This window comes from Lipophrys pholis (genome assembly GCF_963383615.2).
Source record: "Lipophrys pholis genome assembly, chromosome: 21".
Classification (NCBI taxonomy): domain Eukaryota; kingdom Metazoa; phylum Chordata; class Actinopteri; order Blenniiformes; family Blenniidae; genus Lipophrys; species Lipophrys pholis.
This window is the reverse complement of record NC_137649.1, coordinates 13,718,680-13,745,634: the sequence shown is the minus strand read 5'-3', so window position 1 is coordinate 13,745,634 and position 26,955 is coordinate 13,718,680. Positions and strand designations below refer to the sequence as shown.

Sequence of the window (26,955 nt, the reverse complement as noted above, 5' to 3'; positions counted from 1 at the left end):
GTCGATTGGTGGACGTGACCCCGACGTCATGACGTGGAGCAAATATGGCGGTGTCCTAGTGGTGTTTAAGTCTTGTTGCCATGAGAAATTTGTGAAGTAATTCCAACCTGTGCACACGGTAAATCTAATCTTTTGTATGGTTCAATTAGTGCAGAATGTATTTACTTCCCGTTAGGATTACCCGGTGGGTAATGATGCTGTCAGTGTGCAGCTGATCAGCCAAACATAAACGCTGTTGGAGCACGCAGTTAGCCGCGCTGGTTCTTCCTTCCAGTACCACGTTGTGCTGATTTAGTAAGTTTGAATTAGATGATTTTAGAATTCTTTTTGGACATGAATTGTTTTTCAGCCCTCCCCTAGTGCCGATGTTGAATGATTTTTAAGCGTCAGCTTCACCAGTTCTTTCTCCATGTCATCAGTTATGTCTTCAGTGATGGAAAGCGTCAAAATGCCAAAGACGGGGGCTCGAGCTCCTGTGAAGAAGAAACAACCTAGAGACCCCAACAAGGCGAAGGAAGTCTACTGTATTTTGTGTCGCAAGATGTACTGGAAGCATGTGAGTAGCGCTTAATGTCTTTACGATGATCGTAGCTGTTTGAAATATACTGGACTTCTGTTGACAATGTTGACGCGTCCCCTCACTGCAGGATGCTCAGGATCATATGCACAGTTTGCTGCATCACCACGAGCTGGATACTGCGGTGGGCAAGTAAGTAACATTTGACATGCATAACGAGATTCAACAGCTTTTGGTTGTAAGTACATTTTTTTCACTGAAATCAGTATGTGCTTTATGATAAACTGAGTGTCATAATAAAAGCACAGTAGAAATACAATGACTTAAGTAGATATATAGCCCAAACATGAAAATGATTGTGCCGCTATGAGCCTGCTTCAGTTAAAAAACAAAACAAAAAAAACCTAAACGGCTTCCTTAAATCGGTACTGATGTGAGAGCAATGGCCATAGTTATACAATAACCAGAGTTTCACAGTCATTTTCTGGATGAATCGATTACTTCATCATTCGATTCAGATATGCTGAAGCAAGGAGAAATCTAAAACATGCAGGACCAGGATTGTCAATCCTTTTTGCAGATGTTTTACTGTGATTTCAGGCTTGTTGTGCAAAAAAAAACAGTAGTAGGCCCAGTAGTACCACTAGATCACTAGTTTTTTGTAATAACACATGCAAGCCTACAGTGTCGATGATCAGTGTTGCAGAAGCCAACCAGTTTGTTGACTTTATTGTTTTGAGACATTTTTCTTTGACATTTGTACTTCTGACCAGTGGTTAGTTGCTGAAGTGAACTACAGTCTATTGTCAACACAGTCCAGGGGAGTGGGGATCCATCTCATTGGCCAGATCTGTTGACATGCAGAACATGAATGCACAGTGCGACTTGTGTAATGCAATCCTATTTAACATTGTAATGATGAATTTGCGATAATAATCAATAATCTTGACTTTACATTCTGTGTTGACATTAAATTTCACTTGCAAATCAAATGCTGACAACATATTTCTAAAAGATTACTGCATAAGCTGTTAATAGTGATTGCTGCTTTTGTGTTTTTTTTATGTTTAACAACTTAATAAGTAATCTAAAATTCATGATCAACTCTTGTTTTTCAAACTAAAAGGTTCAAAGCTGCTCGGTTTTTCGTTGAATCTTTTCTTTTTACTTTGGGGTTTGTGATTTTTAACACGATGCTTTTTGTTTCCTTTCATGAACAGCGGTGCATTTCATGAATGTCATGCATGTAAGGTTTCCGCTATGGATCTGAATGCGTATGGCCAGCACATCTTGACTACTCAGCACAATGCCAATTTGCAGAGCTTGAAGTCTAAAAATGTAAAGGCTGTTCCTTTGCAAAGAACTCTGAGCACAGAGACTATCAACAAGGTCCTGGAGAGAAACAAGCAACTCAAGAATATTGAGTAAGAATTTTTGTTATTCATCTCTCATTTTGTCAAAAATAAAAACATATCAGCTTATTTTCCCTCACTGAGCCTCTTCACAAGACCATACAAATCTTATAACGGTGTTTCACTGAATGACTGAAGAATCGGATTGTATGCGTTTACATGTGGACATGTATACAGACATGTGTAGTGATGTAAGACTTACAACTCTATTTTTAAATTATTTTTAAAATGCATGAAATCATCAGATAATTAGTGACAGATTTGTGTATGTTATTCCATTTTTTCAGAATCAGAACTCTGTGATAAAGCATGATCACTTGACTAATGGTCTAGCTGTATGGCGTGATCTGATGAGTCAAATTATCATGTAACAATGATCAGATATTGTGTCTGGATGTAACTTGGCTCAGTGTTTAATGGGTCCTTGTTGGACATCGAGGTTTGACTGATGGCGCGTTTTCATTGTAGAAAAAAAGCCACGAAAAAGAAGAAGAAGAAGCAGAAGCAGGTGGCTGCTCAACAGCAGGCAGGAGATCAACAGACAACGGCGTCCATAACTCCACCCACAGTCTCGGAGCTAAGGAAATCCAAAATGGCACAAGCAGGAATGTTGAGACCGATGCAGGAAACACAGCGAGCAGGAATCAACACTGCTGTTGCCCAAAACAAGGAGAACAGAGGGTCGAGTGTGCAGAGACCTTTCTACCCCCCAGGATCATTTTCACAAGTTCAAAGTGAGACACTTTCTGATTGGCCCAGTGAAATCTGGCATCAGGCTTATTATCAGGGCTTGTGTACTCTCCCTCCTCCTCCTCCTCCTCCTCAACTGAGGTATAATGAGAAGTTCGCTGTCAACAAGCAGTGCAACAACACAAATATTGAGAGTAAGCAAACAGACAGAGTGCAGACGTCCCAAGGGGGCGCTACAAACAGGCCAGAGCCCATATCCGAACCTTCCGTCAGCTATCAGTACAACACCACACAAGACAAAGACTTCACCAATGACCAACTCCCTCAGAGTGGAGCCATCATCTTTGGTAGGAGCACCCCGTCGCCTCAGCCATCGCAGGAGAGTTCAGACGCTTCAGCTCGACCTGCTTTATCAAACAAATCTGCCAACGGAGCGCCTCTTCAGGATGTTGACATCAGTTCCATGCTGAAGCACATCAGAAGAGTGCTGGGTATCAGGGAGCCGTGTAGAGCAGAGCGAGAAGCCCGTAAACGGAGCATTGATGACATCACAGAGAGGACGGGACCTGCGATGAAGCAGCCTGTGTACATGTCCTCTGAGGACCACGTCACCTCAACTCCAACCACATCTTCACCGTCTGCCCAGCTCCAGCAGATGTCCTTCAAAGGGACACCAGAACAGAGTCAGTCTGAGCACATGCTGTACAACTCTGGTAAAGTTCGAATTGCTCACAAGCCAGGAAAAGGCTACCCGAACACAGATCCCAGACTTAGACCCACTCTGAACAAGTTGCTCAGCCTATCAGGAGCTAAGGATAAGCTGAATTGGACTCAGATGCGTAACGATCTGAGGAAGAAGCAGGTGAAAGGCTTGCACAGGTGAGAACATCAACATCACACAAGCTCTTTTGTTTTCTCCTGCATTCAGCAGCTGTGATGTTGATCTTTTTCTTGGTACATTTACAGGTTTGGACTTGAGATGATGAAGCATCCAGCTGACCAATGCAGCTTAACACAGTCTGAGGACTCAGACCTCCCCCTGTCTGAAGGTTTCCACTGGGAGACGCTTCCAGGCAGTCCACGCTTGAGTTTGCTGTCTCGACTCCCAGGCACTACAGGTACCGACGATCCCACAGAGGAGGAGTCCGACTATCAGACAGTGGAACATGTCGAGCAGCCTGCTTCATCACAGCAGAGTTGCAGCAGTCCAACAGAAGCCGGAGCCATCGTGAAAAGGGAATCCAGCTTTGTGGACGAGGAGTTTGGAGACAACAGTCATCAAAAGAGGAAACGCTTCTTTGGGACAGTGAGTAGTAACGGAAAAAAGTAGTTCATCATTATTCAACTGTTCATTCTTCAGTCATATAAATCACTTCGAACTGCCTTTTCAGCTGATATGTGCTTCACAAATATAGTTGTTTTGCATTGTTGGACCTTAACGTTTGTGTTTGATTGCAGGATGATGGAGTTTCTGAGAACAAATGTAAAAGAAAAAAGAAGAAAAAGGCAAAGAGAGGTCATTTTTTATACATGAATTACCCACCTCACACTTGAATACTTGCACTGATTTCTTGTTAAACTGCAGGAATTAGGCCAAATGTAAAACAACCTATACCAAAAGATTCAAACCAAAATAAACAAAACTCAATCCTTAAGTTAACTTGATATGCTGTTAATTTCAAATCTTTATTCGCGTGACCTTTCTTGTTTTGTCAGTATTTGGAGGTTTTTCTACTGTATCACTTAAACTCAATGAAAAGTTCAACTTCATTGTTATTTGTCCCTTGAAGGTGTTTTTTTTTTCTTCTTTTTTTTAAATGCAAAGAATGTAAAAAGCACAATAAAAACAATAAAATATCACATAAGATTGAAACAGTTGGCCATTGCAACACCTGCAAACCTAATGGAATAGACTGTTTCTAGTTTAGCAGATATTTGAGAGTGTGCTGCTCAAATATGTGAATAAGACAACGTTTTAAAAAGTAAATACTCTCATGACTCTTGCAAACTCTTTATTTAATTTGAATATTGCGTCTTAAGATTGTTCTGCTTTTTGACACTGTTCAAATAATTCTGTGACTTTGGACTACATTTCTCAGTAATTTCAATTAATTTCCGAATGCCCTCCAGTCAGTCCCAACTTGCTTCCGGGCCAGGATCGGATGGACCAGCTGCTGTCGGTATCTCTGCGGGAGGAGGAGTTGAGCTACACACTGCAGGATTTGGACAGCTCGCTGATCCAGGCCCGCAACACCCTGCAGGCAGCGTATGCAGAGGTCCAGCGGATTATGCTGATGAAACAGCAGGTGATTCACTTTCAGCTGCACAATACACTACAAATCAGTTGTTATTGTAATATCAACCTACATAGCATGCACATCACAGATAACGGAGTGAGCTGTGAGACATTGTTGTGCTGCGCATTCAAGCTCTGTGAATTCAAAATGACAGAATCTTGAATATGGAAAAAAAGACCTTGAGCTGAGGAAATTGTATTGTTTGGGAGCAGTTTTGGGTCTCCTCAGGAAAGCTGGAGAAAGTTGTGGAGGTTATGGTTGTCTGCTCATGTCTGATTTTCGCTGTAAACCCATGTGGTTGAAGCGGGAGAGACGATGGGCGATTACATGCAATGAGCAATAAATACACAGTAGATTGAAATGATACCATTCAAGCACTAATGGCTGCACCAGTCGTGAATTTAAGTGTTTCAAGAGTAACGGCAATATTAAGGCCATTAGTTGTAATATTAACTTTTTCCCCTGCATGTCAGGTTGTAGATTCATAAGTGTTGCTCTTGTTTCAGTGTGCTGTGGAGGTCAACAGTCTGAGGGCCAAGCGCATCGAGATCCTGCAGGACATGCAAGGTACCGACGCTTCACACCGATGGTAAACGTTTTTATTAGTAGGTGATAAATATGAACACATTTTATTCTATTTTCTTCCAGAAGAGCTCTCTGGTTTGTCTCATACCCCGGAGACGGCCGCCACCTCGTCAGGTGCCATGCGCCCGCCTTCCCTCCCTTCGTCTGACTCCGTCCCCAGTTCCTCCAGCCAGCCCACATCTGCCACAACACCAGCGTCGCCATTTGCCCAACTTCAACCGGCGGCCGCGGCTTTATCCATAAAGAAAGAAATGTGCAATCTTCCCACAACTAGACCTCCCAGTCACAATGCTGATCCAGATCCTCCCCCCTCGGTAACACTCACCGGCGCTGCTCAGCAGCACACTGCAGAGTGCTCGTCATCGGCAAACACACCCCCTCAGACTGAATCTTCTGCTGGACAGGAAGGGCAGGAGCTCAGCAAGGAGGAAGAGGCCTGTGAAGAGGACCTTTTAGCAGAGGATATTCTGCTGGCGCAACGGGACTCCGAAGAGGAAATAGAGGAAAATGTCAGTACACAACAAGCAATCGCAGAGATGCCACTTGAAGAAGAAAACATTGATGATAAAGGGAACGAGAGCGATAACTCGGTGGAGATGATCCACTCCAAAACGGAGATTATAGCTATTGAAGAATCGGACCATGAGGAGTTGGCTGAGGCAAATTCAAACGTTCCTGCTGAAACGGACGAGCCTCAGGAATCTGTTTGTGCGGTGATGAGCTCTGAGGGCACACAGACGGCTCTGAAATGCGATGTTGACAGGTGAGGTGGAAGCTGGAGATCCAGTCCTGTTTTAGTCCTTGTTTCTATATCCACATTCAGACCAACAAGCGATAAACTTGAGCCCTTTTTTTTTCTCTTGACCCTATAGGAAAATAGAACTTAAACCTGTTACAGCAAACGATGGCAATGCTCCTGGAGGTGAGCAGTTTTACTGGGCTATATGTAAACACAGAGGTCTCTGAGTTGTGTTGGTAAAAATCCAGTCTGTTTCAGAGTCTGCTGAGGGAGAGCAGCCATCAGTGGGACAATTTCTGAATCACACCGGCCCCGTCAACAGCCTGCAAATCCACGACGGCCTGCTCTACACGTGCTCAGGCGACAACACTGCACGGGCCTACTGTCTCGTGGTACTTCATGGACTGTATTTATATGCTTGGGATCTTCTTCCAGTGTACTCGGTGTATTCATAGCTGGGAAGAAAAACAGTTCCCAGTTCCATGTGGGGGGAAAAAAAACCATAGAAACGCTATCAAGTGGTAGCGTGCCACTGAGATGTGAGCAGTTTCTGAGAGCTCATAAAAGCTCGTGTGACATCCTCAGTATGATGCCATTTACATATTTACACAAGAAATAGAATTTTTTTGATGATGCACTTAATAATGATGCAAAGCTGATTGCAGTCAAGTTGAAGATGTCCCTTCATACATAGACAGCTCGCTACAAAAAAAAAATAATAATAATTTTATTATATGGAGAAGGGATGTCTTTTAATAATATTGACTTTATGTATAATTTAATCTGCATTTGACTTATGAGTGATGATAGTGTTGTTTGCTATTTATCTATAGCTGCCGCTTTGCCTTCAGCTCATCATAACAGATTAACTGCGTATCTCTTCCATGCAGACCCGGGAGTGCAAATCTGTGTTTGTTGGACACACAAATAAAATCAACTGTCTGCTGGTGTCATCCCTCGCAAACATGCCGACGCGCCTCTACACCGGAGCCAGCGACCAGACTGTTCGCGCCTTCAGCATAAGGGTACAAAACATCTACTCAAGACTCAATGTGCACAAAGTTGATAAAACAATTTCCCAAAAAGTATTTATATTTATTTTTTAGTTTTAAAAGCATCTTTTTGTATTTTTATTGGTCAATATTTATTGATTTGTCTTATTAGCCAGGTTTCAGTGTCATCCAGCAGTTTCACAGCCTTTTCTTGTTTTCCCAAACCACTTTTTTTCCTTACTTCTGTTTGTTGTACCGTCAGTCTAAAAAGTGCCTGGAACAGATCTCCCTGCCGGACAGAGTGTTGTGTTTGCACATCGCTTGGAATATTCTGTACGTTGGCCTCGCCAGTGGTTCAGTGTTCAGCTATGACTTAAAGGTGAGTGGTATTGGTTATTTATTAAATCTGTGGTACTCTCGGGACCAGAAGTGTTTGATTTATCACACTTTGACATATAAGAAAAGGCGGTTGCCCCCAAGTGTCCCTCAGTTAAGCTCTGACCTTTAGTTTGTGGGACCCAGACCATGAGCAGAACATAATCATCTTTCCTCCTTTTTTTAAATTATTTTATTTTTCTCCCATCGCATCCATGTCGGGCTTGTTAGACTCTGAAGGAGCTGGACGTGTTTGAGTGCCACGGCCCACGAGGCGTGAGCTGCATGGGTACGGCTCAGGAGGGCGCCCGCCGGCTGCTGCTGGTCGGATCCTACGACAGCACCATCAGCGTGCGCGACGCTAAGAGCGGCCTGCTGCTGCGCTCTCTGGAGGGTCACACCAAGACCGTGCTCTGCATGAAGGTGAGGAATGCACAGATTCTCTTAATATTGGAAACCAGATGATGGGCGGTTACAGCTGTTATCTTTGACTCGCTGAATGAAATGCAGTTTGTACGTAAAGTAATGTTAAAATTTATGCCTGTTATTTATAGGTATGTGTGTGGAGGTCTTTGGGTGTAGCTCAATTGAGATGAAATAAGGCCGCGTGTCGCCACAGAATTGAGGCGATTTTGACACGGTGTGGTTGGTTTCAGGTGGTGAACGACCTGATCTTCAGCGGCTCCAGTGACACGTCTGTTCATGCGCACAATATTCACGTAAGTGCTTCAGATTGCCAGCATGAACAAGTACAGCTGACCAATGAAAATATGCCTAAAGACTGTGGCACTTTATGACAGCAGCTTATTTTGGTGCCTTTGAAATGTGAATTCATGTCGAGTGTGTGTGCATTTGGGTTATGGGTGCTCTTTAAGCTTCAAACCAAAAATTACAGCAGATACAAGTTGTGTAATTATTGTAGTATCATGTGTTTTTGTTCATTTTATTGAGAGCCCCATTAGCTCCTGACTTATTGCAGGAGCTATTCTTTCTGGGGTTTCCTTCTTTTTCATTACAAATTTAATTTACGATATTACATGCAAAGTCACACAAACATACACACACGCACAATCACACAAGGACAAACCGTGAAGCTCATTGTGAAACCAAATAAAACACATCTGTGAAAAGAACATATAAAACCAAAAACACCACATTTTAACTATAAATATAACTGTAATAACACAGTAAAACAGTAACAACCACAATAACAATTATCATTATTATTGATAATACAATCATTATTATTAATTGCTGATCACAGATGGTTAATCAAAATTCATTCTTGTGTAAACAAAAACACTATTGTGGTTTTCATTTGATCAGACTACTTTCTACTTACAGTTGCTGTAACCACAGCTTGTTATAACAAACTTCCCAAAGGACACGAAAAGGATACAAGCGTGTATTTTATAAGATTTTTCTGATCAGTGTGTTTCTTTCAATTAGACTGGTGAGCTGGTTCGTATCTACAAGGGTCACGGTCATGCTGTCACATCCATTGTCATCTTGGGGAAAGTGATGGTAACGGCCTGTTTGGATAAACTGGTTCGAGTCTATGAGCTGCAGGTACGTAGAACTCACTTTATTTCATTCATGCTTGAGGAAGAATTCATCTCCACAAGTTCAGTGTCGGGCCTCAAGTCTAATAAAACCAAACATAAAGCAACCAGTGCAGAGTACATGAATCCAATTTTAATTTTTACTTAAAATAGTAATTCTCTTGCTCTCCATGTGTCGTTTCAAGTCTTCTTAATTCGACTCTGTTCGCTTGTTTTCAGTCTCACGACCGCCTGCAGGTTTACGGAGGCCACAGCGACATGGTGATGTGCATGGCTGTGCATAAGAGTGTGGTGAGTTTTAAACTGTTTGAACCAAAAGAGTTTGGAACTTAAACTTCCCTTTCCAGTGATGGCTTTGGGGAGAGTCGTTTATACCGACTCATTGAGTGTCGACCATTTGTTCCGCACAGATCTACACGGGCTGCTATGACGGCAGCGTTCAAGCTGCGAAGCTGAACTTGTTGAACAACTATCGCTGCTGGGTAAGAGCTGATCCTTCCACACAGTCCACAGCATCTCCTTCTTGAACACGTTTGATTGAATTATTCCTGCTCCTTGTCCAGTGGCAGAGTTGCTCCCTGATCTTCGGCATCCCCGAACATCTTAGACAGCATCTGACTGGAGATCACACCAATCCAAACCTGCAGATGATCAAATGCCGCTGGAGGGGCTGCACCACTTACTTTGCAACACAGGAGCTGATAAAAGAGGTAAACCAGGATGAAAATCATCCTCTCATCATACACTGTCCTCATATTATTACCCCTTTTTATTCTAACCCAGTCACAACTGACAGGATTCGGAGCAAACTGCTCAAATTGTGAACTCCTGGACCGTTTATAACAGGATGATTAAAAAGAAATAAATGTATTAATTAATAAATCATTTGTTTCCTTGGTAACAAACACATTTTAACCTGGTATCACGAAAAGACTCCAACTTACTGCATCACTGGGTTTATTTGAAATGAAAAAACATCAAATGCTGCATATTATTAAAATGAAATAAACCTAGTTTGTCGGTTCCCTTCAATTAGTTTCCTACATTTTCAGATATCAATGTGGGAGATGCACTTAGTTACAATTTGGCCCTCTGGTTCTGAGAATGAAAGTTTTATTGCTCTCATGATCATCAAAGTTGCACAGCTATGATTTATGATATCTTAAATTCCCCAAAACTACCACAGAGTAGAGAAATAATGGTTTCTGTTCTGACAGTTGTCATTATGTTGCTCGGCAAGACTTCCTCGGTACAACAGTAAAATCAGATGCAATCCACCCATGTTTCACACGCGTAACACAAGTTTTTTCAGTACATTCAAAACAGCCAAGTAATATTGAACAACTGCCAGATATTGAAAGTTGAATTTGCACCTTTTTTCTTTTTCTTTTTTTTTTTGCCAATTTCATAATCAAAATAAGATTAACTTAATGGAGTAAATGTGATTCATTTGGAACATTCCTTTGAGAAAAACTGTTTTTTTTTCCTCTGGCAGAAGCTGCCTGAACACATGCAGAAACACGTCGAGGATGACAGCAGCGTGCAGCCCTGAAGGAGTAAGAGAGGATTAGGTTCGTTTTGACAAAAGACATGAGCTCACCTCTTTAGAGTCTTAAGTTTCTCGTCTGTATTAACAACCAAAATCTGTTGTTGTATCCCGGGATCACATCCCTGGTCTTGTGTAAACTGTGCAGCCTGTCTGACAAGAAAGGCAAGTTGCTGCTGATCATTAAAACGGCTCCTTTTTCTTTTTTAATTGAAAGGATGTTTTGTTTCATGGCACAAATGCTTTTGGATAGTTCTGTTATAACTTCTTAAATCAGACTGTCTCACTTCATCACAAAAGCCCCCTTAAGAGTTTTGAAAGTAATCCTACTTTAAGATCTAACAGTTGATAGTTAAAAACTGTGGCATCACAATTTAACACTTCTATTATGATTTATAGGTTTGCCCTCTTTCCCCCATTATATATCTTCACGTTTTAAATCCAGAATTATGTTGCTGTATTAGTGTTGCCTTAATTTCTGTATGATTATGAAGTGCAGTATTGTATTTTCTGTTATATGGCTGTGTAGAACAATTAAAAAAAACAAAAAAAGGTCACCTCCGTTTTATTTTAAAAACATGTATTTCAACAAAAAGTGACAAAACAGGGATCTTAGCCTGAGTCCCTTTTTACATGAATAACTGTCATTTTCCAAATGTTTTGTTTTAATTTTTCTCTTTTGGCACCGTAAAAAAAATAAAAAATTGTATTAGGGAATAGTAATCTCCTTAAGGGAGGAGGTGAAGCCGATCCCGGCTTACTATGGACAGGTCGCCTGTCCATCACTGGGCAAAAACACAGACGGCAACTACTCACATTCACATCTAGTAACAATTTAGGATCACCGACTAACCTCACGTGCATAAGTTACCAGGCCATTACTATTGCAGACACTCCAACTTAACTTTCTTTAGCCAGATTTTCTTAATTTCAGCAAATAACGGTTCACATCATAGGCAGTTTCCAAACAAAGTATGCATTCTATGCAAATTTCTTTTCTGGCTTATTTTTCCCTCTAAAATGCTCTGAACCCCCTGGAGGGAGGCACACCTTACACTTTAATAACTGCTCTTGTAGCCCAAGTGATAACACCAAATCCAAATATAAACCTGCATGAAAGTGGAGAAATGGCACCACTGACAGTGATAAGGTGATCTTTGTTTCTTCACCACAGCTGTGCAAAAATAAATAAGTGACTTCGTGCCATCACGTTCTGACCAAGTTAGTGAGTCTCGCTGGCCAGACGGTGACTTTAAGAATACATGGTCAGCTGCAGCCACTGAGAAAAGAACAGAAGGATTTCATGTTAGATTTGATCCACAAACCAATAATTACACAAGATGCATTGTCACTGTGGGCTCTCTGAGGGAAGTTTAGTGGAACAGCAATTAATTGACTTGCATTACATCTTCAATGCAGTTTGAAGTGACAAGGTTTAATACTTTGTTGGGCCTTTGGTACTTATTTTTAGCAGTTGCTTCTGAGTGTGCTTGTATGTGAATGGTATTCCACTACTAGAGTGCTTTGTCAATGCATCACAGTCCTCATAAGACTGAGCCACAGTCGGTGTGACTTTATGAAAATGTTTGACAATGTTATGAAAAGTGACACCGGAATGGGAGCAAAGACAAATAACTGGCAGAATTCTAGCATGTGACAGGAAACTGCATTATCCCACTTCCATATGCAATGAACCCTATAAATAATTTTGCCAACGAGCTGTAAAATGATTGTCATTTATTGTGTCTAAAAAGTGGTGTCTCGTTTGTTTTACTGAATGACTGAATGATTGAAAATAAATTTTTTTAAAAAATCTGTTTTTACCTCCAGGACATTTAACTTGATTATTCCATCTCCGTCTTTATCAAAGGCATTGAAAGCTCCTGAAAGAGAGGCGTCGGATTAATCCTCGGTCGTGTCACAGCACTTACACTATGCAGACTTGATCCATTTGTGAAATAACAAAGATTATGTTAGTAAAATGTTGTTTACACAGGAAACTTCTATATATTATGTTCTTTATTGATGTGTTGAGGTGGTTTGTACTCACTGAACATGCCCTCCAGCCTCACAAAACAGCAGATGTAACTGTCAAAGTCAATGTTGAGGCGCTCGTCTGCGTAGCGCATGGCTATGATGTCGTATAACTGTTTGTTGAGGTGGAACCCTGGGGTGGAAGAATGAAGGCTGGAATTTCATATCGCAGTTTTTGCACTTTTCCCCACATCAAGCAACAGGGTTTGAGCGGCTATTTCTGACATCAGTTAACCCTTCATAGAGCAGTTGAAAAAATAGTGTTTAAAACAAACGACCTTTTATGGCATTAATCACCTGTTCAAATACTTCAACCAGAATTCCTCTCATGTCTCTATTTCTAGCTTGAATCATTTGAAATGAGAAGCATTAAGCAAAAATTAAGTAGTCAACACTTATGACTACTACTATAGAACAATGCAAGTTATTTTTACCCTCAATACCCGTGACATGATTGGATTGATTGGGTGTATGTTTGAAAAAAATACATAATGCAATTTCCACCACTTTTGTGTATTGTGGAAATATCCAAGAGATATTTTTTTAACTAATAATTTCAATTACATGTATCAATTATGGCCATTAATTGAAGGAAAAGGTGATTTACCAAAGCTCACCGACAAAAAAGCTTCATAATTCATAAATATTGGTTTGAAAAAACGGGTAAATGTGATATAAGACACAGGTGGTAGTTTATCTGGAGGAAACACAGGCCCACATGGGGAGAACATGCAAACTCCTCATAGAAAGGCCGCAGCGGGTTTTTGGATCCCGATGTTCTCGCTGTGAGGTGAGAGCATCAGCCACTGCTCCGCCGTACGGCCGAGCAATGTGTCTTTAAGTGTTTCAGTCATGCTGCCCACCTGCATCATTAACGGCGTTCCTCATCTCAAAGCTGCTGATGGTGCAGGATTTATCTACATCATAACGTTTGAAGATGATCTGCAAACAGAAAAAAACCCCAATAAATTCAAAGTTTGTTACAAGATGCTCAATGAAATACTTTAAAGGATATAAGACCTTTAAATGTTATAGTTTGGTGACTTTTTAAAAGGCAGTGACATTAAAGTTATTAATCATTTATATGTTAAAACACTGACGGGAATCACATATTTCACAATTTGTCATCAAAATGATTAAGTTCTCACTGGATTTTGCTAAAAGCCTAAAATTGGTTATTCATATTGATAAGTCTTCGAAATGAGAGGTGCCTATATGTTTAGCACACTTATTTAATCGTGTATCCTGTGAGCCAGTCGTGTCGGTTTGGAAGGATTGTGAGATTTGACAAATTTAAAACAATCATTGGTTTACTGAGGATGAAACGTTCCTACCTGCCACTCTTTGATCTTTTTCCACAAGTGCTTAAACTCCTGCAGGTTCAACTTCCCTGTCCCATCAGTCTGAGAAAGGAGATACTCAAGGAACAAACAAACAAAAAATAAAAGCATGTGTACAGCTTATTTTTCCATTCTAATTTCTGTGAACAAGCAGCACTCTTTCATTATACATGAAGTCTGCTCGGTGCCTCAGCCCTCTATCTTTGTTGTTAAAAATGCAGTTATGTGCTAGTGTCGTTATATTTCTCCTAAAGAGGGGGATTTCATTTCAAAGTCATAGTCACAATGTTTTGTGTGTAACTGTATTTCGCTGAGTTGGCCCTGTCGCCTATTGTCAGCTGGAGGAAGCTCCAGTGTCCTGAATATTGCTGCCTGAAAGTAACGGAAAAGTGAAGGTTGTACATTTGGCAGCTTTTGTGAAGTAATTTATAGTATAGCAATAAAATAAGGATTTAAGGTTCAATAAAAGAGTATATGAGGGGGGAAAAGGACCTACTTAGAAGCACTGAGAAATTGTAGACAAATGTCTGCATCTTTACTCCAACACACATAATTCATTCATCTTTTACACCAGCTTTCTCCAACTTCGAGTCACAGGAGGGTTGGATGCATGGACAGGTTGTCGGTCCATCAAACAGTGTAAACTGCAGGTCAAGTCATACGTGTCATGTCCTTTGACTGGAGGAGAAAAACCGAGGCATGCGCACTGAGAGCATGCACATTACACACAAAAACAGAATTGAACCGAGGATATCTCGACTGTGAGCTGAGACTTCTAATCACTGCACCACTGCATAGCCCCATCCACATTCACGCTCCTCTGGCTTTAAGGATACGTCCATTAAGGCGATCATACTCCGACATGTCTCCAGACTGAAACCATCGGACTTTATTTCATTGTCTGCAAAAAAAAAAAAAAAAGGACAGAAGAAATCTTAGAGAACATAAATACAAAATAGTAATGATAATGATACTGATAATAATCATTCTAATGATAATAACACACAATCTTTTCAGTTCACTCACGTTTGGAAAGTACGTTCCTCATGATTGTCTTGAGTTCGTTGGCACAAACCTGCATGTCCTGAAGGAAAAAAGTTAGAAATAATTGTCTCTACATTCAAATCCATGAAACACCAGTGACCTCCCTGTCTCTCTGCGACCTCACCTCGCCTGCGATCTGCTGGTAAATAATCCTGAACTGTTTTTCTTCTTCAGACTCTCCTTCAGGCTCCAACGGTTTTCTCTAAAAGACAAATAAGACCTTATTTTTTTTTTGTCTTCATTAAGAGACAAAGACACAAATAATCAAACCTTCTTTGAAAGACAATCAGTCTAAAAGGAAGAAAACATCAGTAACCGTCACAACGATATCCTGGATAAAGAGGTTTCTTTAATACCATCATGGAGACGTTACAGTGGGCCTCTTCTAAAGTTAAACGATAGTTTAAGGTCATTTATATCGTTCAGCTGCTTAAAATGACTTATCCTCCTTATTGCCTGTATTTATCTACATCATTACAGCAGACTGCTTTTAAATTACACAGGTTTTAAAAATGTCGTTAAAGTGACAACTGAGCACAAAGTGAACCACTAAAAAAGTAGAATTGCAAAGAGATGGAAAGTCAAGTCGGAATTCGTGTCCAAGTACAAAAACTGTTGCAGAAGAGTTCTGCTGGTAACATCGGTGTGTTTTAATGTGGAAATCCCTCAGAAAAATTCATTCTAAAACTGAAAATTCAATAAGCACTTGGTGTGAGTCTGCACATGTCCTCCCACACTTTTAAAGCGTGTTGCGTCATGGCATCAGAGGAGAGCTGTACACTGAAAAACAGGCCGTCGCTGAGGCCTCATGGGAAAACAGGTGCAGCTGAGACACTTGAGATCACTTGGCTTAAGACTCAATTGTTTTATTCCCAGTGATGATATTCGACTCCTCGGGGTTGGAACTGTCAGAAGTTATGACGAGCTCAAAAGTCCACAGGTCAAGACGCACACATGCACACGTCTGTATCACCTTTGGTTTCTTCTTCTTTTCCCCCCGAATGCCATCATGCTCGATCTCTTTGTTGGCTCGAGCTCTGTCTGACACGAATACAATAGGCTGGCATGGGGGTCATTGCAGTGGTTGGTAACGGGAGAGACGGGTTACGAAGGACAAACAGAGCAGAGGAGAAACAGTTAACCCAATGTTATTCTGCTACTTGTAATACTGATAATATCCATATTTATTAATGGTTCAAAATGCAGCTGCTGACAGCTGATCAATGAGGAGCGTCAGGTTACACAACAGTTACCTTCCCTTTCTTTTTCTTGTCCTGCTGATTGTCCAATAAGATGAGTGCGAGGGAAAGAGGGAAGGAATGAGATGTTTGTTAGTTCACCGATTAATGAAAAGCACCATGGAAGAAATATGGAGCTGAATGACTGATAGTAAATTTGGTTCAAGCACCATGAAAATGGTGATTGGAGTTTTTTAGGATTTTATCTAATTTTAGGCAACTTATACACAATGAGCTTCTGTTGCTGTTTCACAACTGCACTATCTGCATTTACTGAAAAAAAAAAGAAGATGTTAAATGCCCTGTTATCTTGTTCCAAACCTGTATTTGGTCAGATCCAATGGTGTTTTCTGTTTCCCTGTGAAGATGAGCAGAAACCCATCAACAGAACGATCATTTCCAATTACAATATGAAACTTTCTCAAAACTACACAACACTCCCCCAGAATAGCGTCAGCTGCACCACCAAATGCACGACCACAGCATCACCCATCCTTACTCAGAAGTGTTCTGCTTCTCTGAAAAGACCCTCAGGATGAACTCGCCCTCTTTATGGGCTTCAAAAGTTGTGGGGATGATGACGTATTCTCCCGGCGGCAGACGGAAGCGCTCCGTTACCTCCCGCAGGTTGATGTAGGTTTTGCATTTGGCCTTGGAGGCCGTGTAGAGGAAGAAATCTTTCTGCAGGTGTTGATCCTGACCACGCATCTACGGATGGGAGTGCAGGCAAAGTGGCACGTTTAAAAGTCTATTCATTACAAACACAACTTACTGGAGGTGGAAGTCAAAATAGAGAAAGCTCTGCCTCTTCAAAATGTGCATACCTCCTTTGGCACCTGCAGAGACAGAATCATTTAAATGTCAAATCAGCTCATGATGTGCTCTCGCTTCAGGACAGCGGAGGCGTTTCATGCTTGATCCCTACCTCGTAGATGGAAAACCCGATGGTGAAAAATTTGGCCCCTTGATGACGCTGCATCCGTCGACCTTTTTGCATCAGAGCGACGACGACGGTGCAGGCCACTCGGCCGTCCTCCGGGTCATCGTCCTCTTCGCACAGCTGCAGCCGATACTGAGGGTTCGTCCAAAATGTGTCTGCAAAATACAGCGAGTTCCAATAAACAATGGGGGGGGGGGGGGGGGGGGGGGGGGCACTAGACTTAAATGGTGCAATATGTAGAATTTAAGTGGTGTCACTCGTGTATATTAGGTGGCAGTAATGAGTCGTGGTAGTCTGTATCATGTCTGTAAACTTGGGGTGTTTTGTGTTCTTATAAATAATATGTTCATGTGTCAGCTCCTTTTGGAATGCTCTCATGGTGTCCTACCAGGGAAGTTTCTGCATCCGCCAGCCGAGCTGCCTCTAACCCAACGCCCCTCGTGGACCGACACCGTCCAGCTCTGTCTTTCATCACCCTGCAGTGTGTCGGGGGTCAGGTTGCACATCTCCAGCTTTGTGAAATGTTTCTTGAAATCGTCAAAGGACATCCTGGAGGGGAAAATATAACAAAAAAATGTATATTTTGAGGGGAAAAAGGGGGGACATTTTGGTATGACAGAGGTGTGTCCCACTACCAAATTAAGCAATGAAATTAAAAAATAACTTACTTTTGACCAAACCGAATAAGGAGCTTAATAAAACAACCTGTTCCCAACTGTCAGCTTTGTTGATTTGGCAGCAGCATCGCAATTTGCCACATGATTGACATTTGATCTGTTATCCAAGTCGCTCCGGAGAGTTTCTTTAGGGGGACGGGGACTAAATAAACTTTTTAAATTGATATCAACGTTTGAGGCCTTCTAAGGCTGTCATTAAATAATTAAATTTAAAACTCGGATATCTTTGGGTAATGTTGATGACAAATAGGCTCACCAGTCTTGATAGTACAAAGTGGGTTAAACTAAAAGCAATTGAACTGTCAGCTGATCAGGAATACACAGAACTAAATTCGTTCTGTTATTGAGTCTTGAAGAGTTGTTTAGGTGAAAGTGAAACGTTTGACTCACCAGAACTCGCTCGTCTCTACAGTTTGTTTTTTCAGGTTCTCCTTGTCTGCGATGGAAATGCTCGACCACTCCTTCGAACTACAGAAATATCAAGCAGAATATCCAAGAACGGCAATTAAAAAAAGCAACAACCCCTCCGCATACCATATGCATAATTAATTGAGTGATCAGTTGTATGTTGTGTGTTTTACTGATAAGGGTTTTCTGCATATCTCACATCTTACTTTGCACTCCAGGGTCCTTTCCAGAGCACCCAACCCCAGGGATTGTGCAAACGAATCAGACGAATTTTGCTGTTCTTTGAAACCTCGTCACACTGGAAGAAAGAGCAGCAAAATAATACATCAGAATTGCTTTAACGTTCTTAATCTCACAACCGAAATCTGTCCTGAGGCTCCATATTTGACCGTACCTCCTCCAGGCCGATGATGGAGTAAGCATGACCCCTGACCAGACCCAGCTCGGTCCGAGACTCCAGCTCACTGGCTGAAAAGATCTGGCAGATGAAAAACACGTCAGAGCAAATTGAAAATGTTTTCATTTACATGATGTTCAAGATGTGCAAATTAATCACTGAATAGAATCTGTGAATTTTTTTTATTTATAAAGATGGCCCTATTTGACTTGAATCGTCTAATTTAGTTTTATTCCATATTTATTTAATATTTTGGTCATTTTGTAGTTAAGTACCTTATCGAGTTTTTTTATTTTTTATTTTATATAATTTTAGAAAATTATGCTATTCTTCAGCTTTTGCAAGTTGAGTTGTGGTGTGGTTTGTTTGATTGTGGTTTTTATTTGTCAAAACGCCATGTAATTGTTTCTAAAACATAGGAAGTGAGAAAGTAAGAAAACCCCTGTTTGGCAGATTTTTTCTTTGCTGTAACCATACTACCCCTTAATATTTTAAACTTTATACAAACACCTGTTTTTTTTTACTTTATATGGTGCTATAGTTGCATGAAACATGCTTTTGTGGGATGAACAGCACAGCTGAGTAGGTGGGTTATAAAAAGCTTGGAAAATGTGATAAATATCATTAGTGTCTTTAAATTCATCTTCCCTCACTTCATTATACCTGAATCGTGCTTTTAATATGATGGATTTTGTTGTTTCAGCAGGTTATGTGGCTGTAAGGCTCTGATATCAAAAGCACCACCACTCACGTCTATGGAGCAGCCCATCAGTGAGCCTCTCTCCAGAGCCTTCCTCATGATGGTGTAGAGCTCTTTGGGCGCCTCGGCAAGCTCGAAGAACTCGGTAACTCCCCCGGTGAAATCCTCCATCGCTTCCAGTGTGTTTCCCCCTTTCAGAGCCTCATAGGACCCATGCAACCTGAGAGAGAGAGAAGTCATGAGTCCCTCCCTCCTCTGAGGTTTAGATTTTTCAAACGGATTTGACTTGGGTGGCTGTTCAGTGTAAGCACACAAACAAAAACAAATGTATACATCGGGTTCAGGATTGAGTCCGAAATCATATTTGACTCATTCATTCTTTTTTTTTTTCCTTTATTGAAAGCAAAAAATTTATAATATATCATTTTCAGAAGCCTACACCTTCACTCAGGGATAACTTTGTGGTGAAGCCAGAGGAGAGGTGTTTTAATGAGAAATCCTTATAATAAAAAAAGCATTACCTATACAGTCAATAGTGTAGCATTATGTTTGAGAATACAGCTGCTGGTGCTGTTGAGACACGTCTCCAGTGATTGGCTAAACTTACTTTGCATAGGCTTTTTCCAGAAGAGCACTCCAGAACTCATTTGCTCTGAATGATTTGGTAAACACGAGCTTGTTGTTGCATGTGGGAATGCGGTCGTCCACTATCACATCAATCCATTCACCATAACGCCAGAACTGAGTGAGAAAGACAGAACAAATTAAGAACAGGAACATATCAAAAAACATGCAAGGGAAATAGATTTCAATATTTATTCAGATACCTGGTTGCTTCCTCATCTCGTCTTTAATAAACTCCATTAACAAATCACAGTTGAGTTGTTCAAAACAAAACTAGGAACACATACAAGCTATGAATTACAGGGTCAAGTTAGAAAATTAAAATACAGTATAAAAAGTCAGGGGAATTTTTGTTTGCTAGATTACTAATTTGTTGAAGCAATGCTTATTGGAAAGTCTGGCTATTTCACATTGAACTCATTATTATACTATATTTATTAGAGACATGCACATGTGGGATGAGCTGCACAGCTGAGTATGTGAGTTTGGTGGTAAATTTGATACTCGGCTACCAATGGCAAACTCTTTCCACCACGGTCTGAGTCCAAAATGAGAAGACCATCACCCCGACAGAGTAAACCAGAGACTACCTCCAGAACATGCGCGTGGAGAAGGGATGGAACAGAATGACAGCAGTCCTTCTGCTCACTGAACTCTAGTGGGATCAGCTTGGACGTGTTGTCCGTTCCTCAGTGACCAACGTCACAACGCTGGCTGACGGAATGTGATCTCACAGCAGTGTGTGAGCCTAGTTTGGCCTAGTTTTGCTTTCATTATTTCTATTGCCGCTACAATGAATGTAGATTTTAAATGCACTGGTGATTCAGATTATTGCGCAATAGAAGAAATGCCCGTGTAAAACCTGGAAGTGAAAGATTCCTGCGTAGTTTTCTGTGAAGCTCTGGTCCGGGGGAATCACCCTGTACAGCAGCTTCTCGTTCAGGGTCAGACAGGCGATGGCTGCCAGCAGCCAGCAGTCACCTGTCAGCAGCAGATTCATGAAGTATTAAAGTACTACCAAGTGTACGTCTTCATAAAGTCTCACATTTAACAACATTTCTGTATGAATCAGTCACTGACACTATCATGCTTTGTATTGAGACAATGCTATTATTTTACTTTATCATCTGTTTCTCGAGGTTAAAAGAATACTACAAATGCACCTGTTTCCTCTATATTTTATTTTACATCCACGCAATTTTCCCTTCCCTTAAGTAAAGCACCAGTAAAAATCAAATGAGCTCTTCGTGTGCTGTAAAAGGCATTTCAACGTCAATGCAGCTGCAATTCAAATATTACCCAATTCTCCTTGGCATATATCAGTCCGGTTGGCTCCGTCTACGATGAACTGGGGGTTTTCACAAATTTCCTAGAAGAAAAAACATTTCCGGGCATGTTACAAAATAATTTTCATCTCAGTATTAAGTAACTTACGTATTAACTGATTCAAATGCATCCCAGAACAAGGAAACTGTATTTTCCATTCACCTCAGCATGTCCTGAAAGTCAGTGTCATTAGCCTGAACACTTATTTAGGTGTATTGTATGAGCACTATTTAATTTACTCAACTCCCCTTCCTCAAAAGGACACACAATTACCATTTAAACTGATAAAACTGAGTGACTCAACATAATATTGGGTTTTAAAATTGGGTATTACACACAAACTGCGTGTAATATGTCTTTCAAATTTTCTTAGAACAAATTTAACTCCAAAATACAATCAATACTATAACTACAACTCTAAACTTTCAAATTAAAACTTTAAAGCATAACCTTTTCAAACAGACGGTGCTCCAAAATGTAAACAAAATGCTATTAATTTCAGATATTTTGACTTGTAAATGAGAGCTTGGGTTTCAATGAGATTACAGCTGCGGGGACTGTAAGTAGATGTGTCTTTGTCTTCAGAAGTTCTCATGCTCCCAATGTAAGAACCACCTTTCAAAACAACAGTGTGGAGACACCAAATACATGATTGTTCACGTTGCCATTTTTCACCCTTTAACAGGTTCGTGAAGAGATTCGAGTAACAGTAGAAGAGAAGAGGGGAGTCCCAGCTGCTGTTCCTCCCATTACATGACGGTCCATGACTAAATATGTAAAAACACAGGTTCATGTTCCTAATTTAGAGCCCGCTCTGCGGCTGACCCCTGCAACGGATTCATGTATCACTAATCTCAGCTGAATGTATCACACTACATTTATAATGTGCAGCAATAAAGCGTACGATTTCTATGACACGACATTTGAAAAGGACATCATTTATATGCATAGTTTATCATGTGTCTTTTTTTTCTCGCATGCTTTAAAAATAATTAGGGAAATATGTGAACAACATCCAATTTGAAAGCAATGTTACCGCGAATAAACATTAACAAGATCATTGAAATCATTGTACGTAGCTGTAATGGCCATGCCCATGAGTGTTCCAGATTTCTAAACTCTGCAACTCCTACTTGTGATGAGGGGAAAGTAGTGGAATTCCTCTACTTTGAATATTTAGACAAGTTTGTCCTCAGCTACCTTGTGTTACAGTAACTGAATAAAATAAACTGTAGGGAGTCAATCAGTAAGGTAAGGTTTTGTCAAAATATAGGGGGAAAAATAAGCAGGCATTTTAATTTTTGTCTTAACCTCAAAGAAACCTTCGAAGCTGCATAGATATAAAAAAAATCCAATCAATATTTAGCAAACCTTCTGAAAATCTTCTGAATACATCAGCTCCACAAACTAAGCCAGACAGATAAGGAAACGTGGCATATTGTCATTGTACTAAAATAATATGTTCCCAGAACAACACATTGCTCTTGTATCTGCTCTATCATCACACGTTTTGCTTCCCTATATTTGTCTGGTATCTGCAATCACTGATTGTTGTTTATTTTTCTTTATATGTGCATCATTTTTGTCTTTTTGATGGGAGCATTTTTGAATGTGTGTTTTCACATCTTCTACATAAGTTTGTTGTTCAGAAGGATCCTGGTGTCTAATTTGTGTTTTCAGTGTCTAAATTCGCCACGATAGTTTACCATGACAACACATTTTTCCCTTTTTGTTTAATAATGTTAACAATAAGGCAATAATACTTTTATGCATTTCCTTGATAATAGCATTTTGTTCATGTCAGATCTCACCTTTTTAAAACTTTATCGCCTTATATCTGTGTCAATGTGTGGACAGATTTTACAAGTCAAGGACATGTGTCTCTTCTTCATACCAAACATAGCTAAGTGCCATCTGCAAAATGTTCTCTTACAAATCATACCCATGTGCTGTCAGAGGCAAAGCACTGGAAACCTGTCAGAAATTTTGGAAAGTGTGTGTCACATACTGTTCATATGAAAGTGTGTGACTGTTGCTGAGTTGCCGTAATGTTTCAGGCCTTTCAGTGTGAGTCCTGCTGTGTTCGTGTCAGCTGTCTGTGATTGTAGAAGGTGATAACCCCGAGCTATGCACCCCCTAACCCCCAAAACCCATATGCTGCAGAGGAAGTGATGAGATACAGGGGGATTTTATAAACATGGTAGAGCCTACTTTGTATTAAGTGCTGTCTGACCAAAAAGAAACGATGACAAGGGTCTGGCACTCACCGAAGGACGCTTCCACTCAAACTTCATTGAAGGCTTCCTACTGTAGAAGAGTGAGGAGTCATCTGCAGGAAACAGAGGGTCCTCAAACACAACCTTCTTCTTCACATATTTATCTCGCAGCTCCAGGAAAGTCTTGAGGCGCCTGTCATCTTTAACAGCCTCGTTTCTGCTCAGAATTGCAGAGTAGATGGAGTTTGTCCCAGCAGGTGGATAGTCACTTTTGGCATCTGGCCCAGAAGATGCTTCAGTTTCATAAAGTACTTTCTCCTTTATTTCTTCCACGAGAGGCACTCGAGGTTTCTCGTCCCCCATCGTGTCAGTGTACACACCGACCGTTGGTGTTTCTGTTTGAAGAGTGAGAATAAAACAAACAAAAAAAAAACTGTTGAGTCCTGCTTTCTTTGCAAAATCAGTATGTGAAGTTGCAAAATAGTGCAGAGAAACTTCCTGTGTCCTCCCTGACTCGGATGATCACTTTTAGTTCCCTTATTTACCGAAAGACACTGTCACAGCTCAGGAACAGCTACTCCTACCAAGCTGTCACACCACCACTCAGTGTTGTGTCCCTGGAGCTCTCTGTACCTAAATATAGGTCTATTTAAAGGAGGGGAGGAGACTTCTCAAAGAGAGACCCTCACTGTGTCTCAGCATTTTTCCAATCACACTGTGACTGGAAACCTGGACAGTATACAGTTTTACAATGTGCTTAATTGTCATCATTTTGCCCATAGTAAGAATAAACCCAGCTTAATTCCAGGCTCAAAGCCTTTTTGTGTGAAGTTTGCATGTTCTCTCTGTGGATGCACTTTTCCCCAAAGGTACTCAAACTTCAACGTCAATCTTTTAATAATTCATCCCTTATTTAATCAGGTAAAAATCACATTGATATTTAAATCGTCTTTTCAAGAAGAACGTGATAGACAGCAGTCAATGCAGCAAAAATATCAAAAGTTTGAATTCACGTTTGTTGCTTTATCTGTGAGGATTTTGCAAATACTTCCTGGTTGTGCTTTGTATTTCTTACCACAGTTCATAAATTTGAATTTGAGGTTAATAGGTGACTCTAAATTATCCGTAGAGGTGATTGTCTGACTCTCTGTGTTTGCCCTGTGATGCACTGGTGACTTGTCTCCTCAAATATCAAAAGGGTTAACTCTGGCTTCCTTCTCTAAATGCTTGTGGCGTTAACTGGTGACTCCAAATTCCCTGAAGGGGTTTTTATGGACTTGCAAATAAATGCAAATCTAATTAATACAAAACAATACAAGCGTGCGACATGCTTGAAGCGTGCAACAGACATTTTACTGTGAAAAGTGACATGTTTGTATAAAACCCTGCAAACTTTAGACCTATGATTTTATCCTAGAGATTATTTTACAGTTATTTACCAGAAAGTTGTTTGAGATAGAATCTATTTTTCAAGGGAAGCCCAGCCAAGAGGCTCACTAGTAAAATACATAAGAGCAAGCAGAAATAAATACTTACATACATTTAAAACAACACAGAAACATTGAATTCCAGTTTGAGAATAGCAATTATACCTACTACAGTTTGTTGCTACAGTTTTGTTTTTTTGCTAAGGGAGAAATAAAGATTGAAGAATTAATGGTTTTTGAAAGTGATCTGTTACCATGGCGCAGTGTCAACCGAAAATCTAATGAATTTGTTGAACTGTGATCAGGAACCCATATCACATAACTTTGAGTTCTATGGTTTGTGTTGTATTAAGAATAATGTTAATCTTTAACTACACCGTACCCCTTTTAATCTTGATTTCTTAAAGGAGACATATCATGCTTTTAAATCCTTCCTTTTTACATATAAATCATACAGTTGTGGTCTATACAACGCGAAACTGCAATGCTTGGGTCTGAATTCCTCATTATTAGAGCTCCACAGGCCCCTTTTCTACCCCTTTTCTGATGCGCTTCTGAGAGCAACTCGTTTTGGGGCGGTCTCTTCAAATGCAAATGACACACTTCATACCCCGCCTCCTCTCCAGGTTGCAGAGGTGATACTCGGTTCAACGTCACCCTGTTCGGCCATCTTTGTAGTTTGATAGAACAGATACAATTATCTAGCGGCGCAGAAACTTTATATTCACACATTATTTACAAAATGTCAACAAGGGAAGATTTGTCCATCCAGCCATACATGTTGGAGCCAGAGTCGGACCCGGCGGAGCCAGATGAAAATGACCATGATGCACCTACAGAACAACGTCTTCATATGGATGTAACGCAATGGTGTGTTACTATATTTACACTAACTTCTCCATCCATGCCCACTACTACAATACTGCCTGTATTACAACGACTATTTAACACAGAAGTTACATTCTAATCTAAAACGAGCACACAGCGCTAACATATGAAGACGGTGCAACTGCTAATGCTAACAAAACAATAACAGGGACGTCTTATCATCACACTTTTTAGCGTTATATACAGCTTACCGAAGTGCTCTGTTCGTCGTCTCCATAGATAGAAGGAACTGACCGCTCAATCAGACCAAGTCTTTCGGCAAATCCTTCTTTATACTGGCGGAGGTTGCTGAAGCAGTCGTCCTTAAAGTGCTTCGCGCACACAAAAATGACCTTACCCACAGATGTGGGTACATTTCTGTGAAAAATAAAACTCAACCAGGCACTTGGAAAAGGTTCTGATGCTGGGAGACGGTGTAACGAAGCTTGTGGGTTACTACATCCAACAACCGAACATTTCGACTTATCCTCTCGTAACTTCAGTTGGACTACAAAATCGCAGCGAGAAACAAAAATGGCGGATTGCTCGAAATGTCGATGTCCTAATTTGGCAGTTCCGCTGAGAATACTGTGACGTCATTGTTCAAAAAACGTAATAGAGAATAGAAAAATCGAAACCGATCGCAAAATATGACCAAAACAGAATATAAAGATATCAACGGAGCACCTGAAGAGACTACTTTGAACTTTTCTGTACTTCTAAACACTCTAAATATACAACAAAATGCATTTAAAGGCTAAAAAAGTGGATTTAGCATGATATGTCCCCTTTAAGTAATTACAAATAATAGAGGGCATGCTGGGAAACATCCACACCTCTGGTTTCTTCACAAATTGCACTCTGATAATAATATTTCATGAAATATATCCATTCGAGCATATTTGGAAGGTTGATTATGCTTGCATCACGTGTAGTGCAGCTGAAAAAATTTAAACAACTTTGTGGTACTATGATGGCGACACAGAGAAAAATATCAGCAAA

The 26,955-nt window shown here is 40.5% G+C and overlaps 2 protein-coding genes across 3 annotated transcripts; one reads left to right on the top strand and one right to left on the bottom strand.

The window, feature by feature from the left end:
• On the top strand, window positions 1-11,404 carry znf106b (zinc finger protein 106b). 2 transcript variants are annotated; one of them, XM_080491149.1, is made up of 21 exons: window positions 1-118; window positions 420-556; window positions 648-709; window positions 1,738-1,941; window positions 2,398-3,498; window positions 3,586-3,925; window positions 4,078-4,135; window positions 4,750-4,925; window positions 5,423-5,483; window positions 5,565-6,264; window positions 6,374-6,423; window positions 6,499-6,632; window positions 7,131-7,265; window positions 7,495-7,611; window positions 7,839-8,030; window positions 8,264-8,326; window positions 9,057-9,176; window positions 9,389-9,460; window positions 9,580-9,651; window positions 9,733-9,879; window positions 10,665-11,404. In XM_080491149.1, the coding sequence occupies exons 2-21, from the start codon at window positions 422-424 to the stop codon at window positions 10,719-10,721; spliced, it is 3,996 nt and encodes a 1,331-aa protein (XP_080347275.1). In that variant the 5' UTR covers window positions 1-118; window positions 420-421; the 3' UTR covers window positions 10,722-11,404. The 2 variants fall into 2 exon arrangements, with proteins under 2 accessions (XP_080347275.1, XP_080347274.1); XM_080491148.1 differs by having other exon boundaries at window positions 26-294.
• capn3b (calpain 3b) lies at window positions 10,568-24,272 on the bottom strand. The gene is made up of 23 exons (XM_080491150.1): window positions 23,711-24,272; window positions 21,417-21,486; window positions 20,980-21,098; window positions 20,101-20,234; window positions 19,545-19,713; window positions 18,791-18,874; window positions 18,603-18,694; window positions 18,379-18,456; window positions 17,700-17,860; window positions 17,297-17,466; window positions 17,196-17,207; window positions 16,871-17,079; window positions 16,693-16,729; window positions 16,387-16,410; window positions 16,107-16,193; window positions 15,258-15,335; window positions 15,116-15,173; window positions 14,926-14,990; window positions 14,084-14,152; window positions 13,613-13,691; window positions 12,766-12,882; window positions 12,540-12,598; window positions 10,568-11,994 (listed from the first exon to the last, which is right to left on the bottom strand). The coding sequence occupies exons 1-23, from the start codon at window positions 24,020-24,022 to the stop codon at window positions 11,968-11,970; spliced, it is 2,310 nt and encodes a 769-aa protein (XP_080347276.1). The 5' UTR covers window positions 24,023-24,272; the 3' UTR covers window positions 10,568-11,967.
• Between the last annotated feature and the right edge of the window lie 2,683 nt (window positions 24,273-26,955).